This window comes from Mus caroli, chromosome 18 (assembly GCF_900094665.2).
Source record: "Mus caroli chromosome 18, CAROLI_EIJ_v1.1, whole genome shotgun sequence".
In the NCBI taxonomy this organism is placed as follows: domain Eukaryota; kingdom Metazoa; phylum Chordata; class Mammalia; order Rodentia; family Muridae; genus Mus; species Mus caroli.
This window is the reverse complement of record NC_034587.1, coordinates 21,589,997-21,598,013: the sequence shown is the minus strand read 5'-3', so window position 1 is coordinate 21,598,013 and position 8,017 is coordinate 21,589,997. Positions and strand designations below refer to the sequence as shown.

At 42.1% G+C, this 8,017-nt stretch overlaps 1 protein-coding gene across 1 annotated transcript in view; it reads right to left on the bottom strand.

Annotated features, from left to right (window-relative positions):
* Positions 1 to 8,017, bottom strand: part of LOC110284808 (elongator complex protein 2) — a 33,801-nt gene that overhangs the window by 24,319 nt on the left and 1,465 nt on the right. The window contains exons 2-5 of the mRNA XM_021150718.2: positions 6,101 to 6,179; positions 3,308 to 3,378; positions 959 to 1,115; positions 518 to 595 (exon numbers count right to left, since the gene is read on the bottom strand). Coding sequence (XP_021006377.1) covers positions 518 to 595; positions 959 to 1,115; positions 3,308 to 3,378; positions 6,101 to 6,179 — 385 coding nt within the window. The remainder of the gene's footprint in view (positions 1 to 517; positions 596 to 958; positions 1,116 to 3,307; positions 3,379 to 6,100; positions 6,180 to 8,017) is intronic.

Here is an 8,017-nt window from a genome sequence, read left to right as displayed (position 1 = left end):
ATGGTCCCACTCACAAGGGGCCTTTCCCTCTTGATCAATAATTGAGAAAATGCCTTACAGTTGGATCTCATGGAGGCATTTCCTCAACTGAAGCTCCTTTCTCGGTGATAACTCCAGCTGTGTCAAGTTGACACAAAACTAGCCAGTACATTGTCCTTAACTTTATGATCTAGATTTAGGTGTTGAATACTGTAATAAATGTTACATTTTAACCATCTCTATTTGTTCTTCTATTTCTGAGTCAGAGTCTCATGTAGCCCAGGCTGGCCTTGAACTCCCGATCCTCTGCCTCTATCTCCCTAATGCTGAGGTTACAGACATTTCTCTCAACACCCAGTTTATTTCATAAGCACATTTAGATACAGGACTGGGAGCTCAGTGGTAAAGAGCTATGTGTGAATATGTGTGAGGCTATCAGCTGGATCACCAACACAAGAGAAATAAATGTAACAGATACAAAGTCAAGGCTCCAAGTATTTTCTTTATGCATTCTTTTAATAAATAGCAGGACACTTACCATTAGTACCAGGCAAAATAGCCAGGCAGACAGAAAGAACGAATCCATCCCTGAAGCTCAAGGTCTGAAGGTATTTGACTGAAAAACAAAACTCACCATGAGCAGCTGCCTCTCAGCTTCTCTAAGAAAAGAAGCTGTGTGCTATCACTAGTCAGGGTGCCAGGAGACAGAGGGAGAGACGTCAACCCCAAGCCTCAGTCATCTTGGGAAATTAACTTGTTAAATTTCAACAAAATTAGAGAGAACAAAATAGCTCATTTAAAAATTAGGAGGAGTTTACTTAGTCAAATAGTTTGGATAAGGGATATTTTGAAAAAGCCAAAAAGAAACACATTCACATTAGAATTGTAATATTCTAAAGATGCTTAAAATGTTGGAACTTATGTGTGTTCTTGTAGTTGCTACTCATTTCACAATTTCTACTTCTTTTCCCTAGATTACCTTCAGACCCCTTTTTAGACCAGATTCGCACAGTAGAATCTGAAGCTGCAGAAGCTATCAGGGCATGCTGCTCCCCTTCGGATGGCCCACTCTGGTAAATAGCATGTACAGCATAAACAGGTCCTTCATGGCCTTGGAGACGGACTGATTTTAAAACCTGAATCAGGAATGACACACGTGTTATGAGAACAAAGGAATTATAAAACTGGGCTGGCTCATGTCTCTAATCCAGAACTCAGGAGGTTGATAAAGTCTGTGGCTAGCCTGGGCTATCAAATGACTGTCTCAGAAAATCAAGATCAGGAGACCGTAGATAGAATATGAAAGCTGTACATTCGCAATGTTGGCATTTGGGAGGTAGAGACAGGGGGATCATTAGTTCAACATCATCCTCAGCTACACAAGATGAGAGGTGCACTGAGCACTGTGCACACAGAAATACAAGAGTAGGTACCCAACCCCAAGGATGCCTTTCCCTTGAACCCCAATTCCTTTCACACCCCCACCCCACTCAGTCTGGCCTCACTCCTCCCTCAGTTGACTGTCCCGTCACTAGGAGTTTAGAGAAGCACTAAGGAAAAGCCTGGCAAGTCTGTCTCTTCAGGTCTCAAAAATAATAGCTCACTTCTCCCTGGATTCTTCTGCTAAGACTGGGCCAAGTGGGAGTAGGTGGCATTCTGCTCGCACTCAAATGCAGGTGGCTCCAAAACCCATCTCTACTTGGCCCTCTATTTCCGGTACCTCATGTTGGGGGCATGGGGCAGTAAGTCTGGTCATAGAGCCAGCAGCTCCCATGACATGACTGCACCTGGTTCTGTAGCTTCCTACTTGCCTATTTTTCTCTGCAGAAGCGCCTTTCCCTGGGGCCCTAAGAAAGAACTGAAGTTTTACTTACTCATCTCCCTGTCCATCATAGTCCCAATTTATTTTGTAACTAACCTGTCAGTGCTGAGAGTCTTTAGACCCCTTCTTCCTTCCTGTTTCTCCTATGCTGTTAGCACTGCTCTCACAGTAATTGACGTACTCCATTAGCAAAATCCTGGGCCTCATACATAGTAGGCAACTGTTCTGCCACTCCTCTGTACCCCAGCCTTGAGACAAAAAACCTTGAGACAGTGTTCTGCTGTATAGCCTATAGTGACACTGAACTCATAATTCTCCTGCCTCAGCCTGTTAAGTGCCGACGATATGGCCTGCACCACATGGACAGCCTAAACACAAACTCCTAAAGCTAGTACTCAATGTGATCTTCTCCTCTTCTTCTGCACACATGTATTATATAGTAACGTTTCCAAAACTGTCTCCTCTGAATTCAATGGGATGTTAAGAGATTTTAAATGGGAATGGCAAGGTCATTCCTGTAATGTTTTTCTTACTTGGAATCCTCACCCCCTAAATTTTTCCCAAGACAGTTACCCTCCACTTTGCACTCCAACTCAAAAGTCATCCATGGTTTGGGAGGTGCAGCAAGTTCACACACCTGGGCTGCGACCACTTTGGATTTTCGTTATTCAAGTCCACTCTACCCTCAAGATGATGTCCTTGACTCACAACAGGAAGGCTCTGCTGTATGTACTCTGTAGGGTAATGTTCAAAACCAGCACAACTACTTGTTTCACGTTTTTTAGTCTTTGCCTAAAACTAGAAACAACCCAACTACTCATCAAAGAGGCCCATCACGTCATCACACAGTGTGTGGAACACCACTTACAACTACAGATCTACATACACCTGACAGCAGCTACCCATTTACTACACCAAAATGTCTGTCATTATTAAAAACAGAACAGCTCGCATGAGATCAGTCACCGGGACAAGTGACAGCACATAAATTTGGAAGCAGAAATTAGAGGAAGGATACAGGCCTCCCAGCTGGGAGACTGCACACAGCTGTAACTCCAGCCGTCTAGGTCATCCTGTCTTTAAGGCTAGATGAGGGCATATAGTGACACTGTCTCAGAAAGTGTGTATGTGTGTGCTGTTTATGTGTGTCTGTGCACATGTCTGTTTTCTGTTGACCAGCTACTCCTGGACATGGCCTGGCCTAGAGTATGAAAAATCCAGCAACACGCCATTGTAGAAGTCGATTTTCTCTTTCCCAGAAGCTATCAACTACAAAGAGCTTCTTAGTTAGGTGTGGGACTTTGTGTCCACTTCCCCTTCTTTGTGCTGGGACTTTATCTTCGGATTTAAAAACAATAAAGTATATGGGTTATAGATAAGCAAATAATGTTCATAGATAAGAAAGAAATTAGGGCACTTCATAAATAAAGAAAACAACAAGCCAGAAATGAGAGCTCAAACTTGAAAAGTAAATATCATTTCTTAGAATGAGACACAGCTACTGACCTGATTATTCTCCAGTTCCCAGTGAATCACCCGATTGTCAGATCCTCCAGACACCAGCTCAGTGGAAGGGGCTGAAAAAGTTGTATCTCAGTAATTATTTGCATTCATACCATCTCTTTACCTAGTTATTTTCTTTCTTGTTTTTCTGGGTTTTGTTTGGTTGGGTTTTTTGTCTTGTTTTTGTTTTTGTTTTTCTAGACAGGGTTTCCCTGTGTAGCCCCTGGCTGTCTACTCCCTCTGTAGACCAGGCTGGCCTGGAACTCACCAAGATCCACCTGGCTCTGCCTCCCGAGTGCTAGGACTAAAGGAATGAGTTACCACCTTTTCTTAAATCAAGTTACTTTCATAATCAAGTTTTTAGGAAATCTAAATTATCTGGTGACAGAGCCTTATTAGAGAATCACAGGCTATAGTGTAACATATAACTCATTTAATGTAACGTCACTTTTAAATGGAAGGTAAAATTAATATGTCACAGCAACAACCTATGAGGTGATTCTAGCAGTCTTTGATAGTAAGTGGTAGCAATTAATATATTTACAGCTGGGCTCTGCACATACATACAAGCTGTCCTTTGTATTATATGGTGGCTTTACTGACTTGATGCAGAGTTACTCTGATTTGCCAATTGAGATAGGTAGTGAATGTATTAAGCTTTTTCTTTTAATATCACAGATAAAACCATAGAAGTCTCACCAATTCAAGCAAATTCTGCATTTGTACCTGGATCATAATGCAGAACGGGAAGGAAGTTACCTCATAGTACAGGACTACAGGACAGTAGATCCAGAAGGACAACTGGGAGAATTCCACAGGACTGAGAGTTTACAGCAACCAATAAGGTAATGGAAAATCCTGGAGTCAGGGAATCTTAAATGAGGGGGAATCCAATACAGTCAAGCATTCTAAACTTGTGTTCTACTTCACTCTCTGAAAACCCTAAAAAGCTCGGAATGTGGGCGATGTGTGTCAGTATTAGAAGTTAAAACTAAAAAATACTCCTTAATAGTTCATTTAAAAACTACGATGATAGCCAGGCAGTGGTGGCACACGCCTTTAATCTCAACACTTAGGAGGCAGAGGCAGGTGGATTTCTGAGTTCGAGGCCAGCCTGGTCTACAAAGTGAGTTCCAGGACATTCAGTATTTATAGAGAAACCCTGTCTCGAAAAACCAGAAAAAGAAAAAAACAAAAAAACAAAAAAAAAAACTACAATGATGTTGGGCCTGGGAACACACACCTTTAGCCCCAGCAAGCAGGAGAAAGAGACAGGGGCAGTGCTGTGGATTTGAGGCCAGTATGATCTACATAGTGAGTTCTAGCCAGCCAAAGCTACACAGTGAAACCAAGTCTTTAAAAAACAACAATAATTACACAACCTAGATGGCTCATTAGGTAAAGGCACCTGCTATACAAACCTATGACCTGAGTTTGATCCCCAAACCCTGAAAGGTAGATGGACTTCTTCCACATGCACTGTGTGTGACATGTACCCTAACCCCACTGGCAATAGTAATTTAATGGGGCTGAAGAGATGGCTCAGCGGTTAAGAGCACTGACTGCTCTTCCAGAGGTCCTGAGTTCAAATCCAGCAATCACATGGTGGCTCACAACCATCTGTAATGGGATCCAATGCTCTTTTCTGGTGTGTCTGAAGACAGCTACAGAGTAGCTGTACTATACTACAGAGTAGCTGTACTATAAATAAATTAATCTTTTTAAAAAGTAATTTAATTACTGATGTACAAAATATGTTGTATTGGCCGGTTTTGTGTCAGAAACAAACTAGGCATTGGAGAGGAAGGAGCCTCAGTTGAGGAAATGCCTCTATAAGATCCAGCTATCCAGCATTTTCTCAATTAGTGATCAATGGTGGAGGGCCCAGCCCATGGTGGGTGGTGTCATCCCTGGGCTGGTGGACCAGGGTTCTATTAGAAAGCAGGCTGAGCAAGCCAGGGGAAACAAGCCAGTAAGCAGGACCCTTCCAGGATTTCTGCATCAGCTCCTGCTTCCAGGATCCTGCCCTGTTTCAGTTCCTGCCCTGAATTCCTTCAATAGTGAACAGTACTCTGGAAGTCGAATAAACCCTTTTCTCCTCAACTTACTTGTGGTCATGGTGTTTCATTGCAGCAATAGAAGCCCTAACTCAGACAAAGGTTAATACAAATTTTTATAGGAGCTAAAGAATTCTAATGTTAGAACCATAAAAAATTAATAAGAACAAAGGCACAATGTTGTATGTCTACAAGGCTCTTTAATGTCTGGCTATGTTAAAAAACAGCTTAAGCTTCCTTCATATCTGCTTCTTTGTTTAGTCTGTTAAGTATCACAGGTTGAGTGGCTGATAGAAAACCATACAGCACACTCATGACAGTCTGTGAATGACTACACTTGTTAGTGTGATGAAAACAACATGGGCCTCACACATCTCAGAATCACCTGGAGTCCTCTGATCCAGTATAGTCGCTTACTTTTCAGACAATGCCATCCAGTGCAACAGAGGTACAAGGTCTTAACTAAATAAAGCAATGGTCTATCTATGGCAGAACAGACTTGGGTCAACTCCATCTATGCCCTGCTCACAGGTTTTTCAATCAGAAGCCATGGCACAGGGTATATCCATGCTTCACCTGAGGTCAAGTAAAAACACTAGTCAGCCATTTCACTGGGTAGACCTTTGAAAATTTTTTCCAAACATATAACGTCAGTGAAGGAAATGCTAAAATATGAAGAGCAATGAAAGAAAAACTACTAACCACACTTTATCAAAAAGCATCTGAGATCAACACTTACAGCCATCCTCTGTACGTATCCACTGCAGGCAGTTGACTCGAGCGGTGTGGCCATTCAGATTGGTAATAACCACCTTTTTCTTTAGAGAAAAAAAAATACCAGTTAGTATATTAGAGTGGAGGCTACAAAGGAATCGGGAAGTAAAATATCAGTTATCAGTACTTTGACACAAAAAAAAGGAGTAGAATTCCATCAATAGAGTTGCATTTCAAACCACACACGTCTAACTGTAGCTTAGGCCACCCATTCACTAGAGAGCTTTCCTGCCTTTCCACACATCACTCTCAGACTCCTACTCATAACTGAAGACCTGAGCTCCTGGGATCTTCACTTACATAGTTCTGCTCGCCCCACCCACCTTGTCAGCAAACCTGTCTTGGTTCTCCAAGACAAGCAAGTAGTCCTTTCTTTGTGGGCCATAGTCTTTAGCAAAACACTATTACAATGCATTAAGTCAAAGACTAATTCGTTTATTTCATGTGCATTGATGTTTTGCCTGCATGCATGTCTGTATAAGGGTGTTGGATCCCCTGGAATTGGAATTATAGACATTGTGAGCTGCCATGTGGGTGTTGGAAATTGAACCCAGGTCCTCTGAAAGAGGAGCCAGTGCTCATAAGTGCTGAGCTATCTCTCCAGCCCAAGTTAATGGTTTAAAGAAAGAAAAAGAAAAATCTGCAGTTAATGTATACACATTCATGGTTCATTTTGAGCAATCTGTATTTAATGTATACGAAGTTGTGGCTAGTCAAGTGGTAGGTTCTTTAGCCTTAGTGACCAGTGACACAAGGTCACAAGACTACAGCTATCATAGCCATTCCAAATCTGATCCCTGCAAGTTCTACAAACAGATTCCCAGCAGATCCTCAGCCGCCCGTGGGCAGCCTTACCTCACCCACAGCTAAGGTTTGCTCAATGCCTTCTCTGTATAGCCCTTCCCATGTTTGTTATCAACAGTACTGACTGGATGCCAAACGTATACCAAACAAAATTTCTCATGGCCAGGAAAAGGGAAGAGGCAAGTATGCATAAATTAATATAGTTAACGAATGAGCCCTCGAGGCTGGAAAACACTGGTGGATTTTGTTGTCTCTCCCACTAGATAAGTAATTACTCATTATCTTTGTAGCTTCACAACGCCTACAGAAAGCTTAGAGGGGGAGAGGCGCTCAAAAAATGCTGAATAAACAGCATCCTCAAATCTGTATTGTAGCATTTCGTGTGAAATGCACACGCCTGTGCGTGCATGTGTGTGTGTGCTCATGCACACCAGAGGCTGATATCCAAATGTCTTCCTCAATCAAATTCTCCACCTTATTTCTGAACCTGAGATGTGTTTTGGCTGGATGGGTAGCAAGTGAGCTCTGGAGTTAGATACACACAGATGTGCCTGGCCTTTACATGGGTGCTGGGGAATCAAAATTTAGGTCATGTCTGCCATCATAAGCCATCTCTCAGACCCCGTATGTGTCTTTCTACTCCTTTAATTAAATACCCAACCAGAAAAATACTTCACAAAGCATTTGGGGGGTTCTATGTTAAAATATAGTTTAAAATCCTCTAACATGACTATCGGGCTATCGTTACAAAATATGACAAAGGTGAACAGGGTGGCTCAGGTCTGCAGTCTCAGCACCTGGGTGGCTAAGGCAAGAGGATAGAGAGTTTGAGGGTAACTTCAACTACACAGTGGATTCAAAGAGACAAGGCAGCCTAGGCTAAAAAGTGAAACACTAAAAAATAAAAACATTTTTAAAAAAATGATGGAAGCTATCGGGGACAAATTCACCAAAGCCACTGACTTCTGCCCAAAGATGGGGCTTCTGCCAGCTTAGTTAACCATCACTGAAGGCCAATGCAAAGTTTGCCTTTGGCTTGACGTGCTTCTTCTTCTTTTTTTTTTTTTTTTTTTTTTTT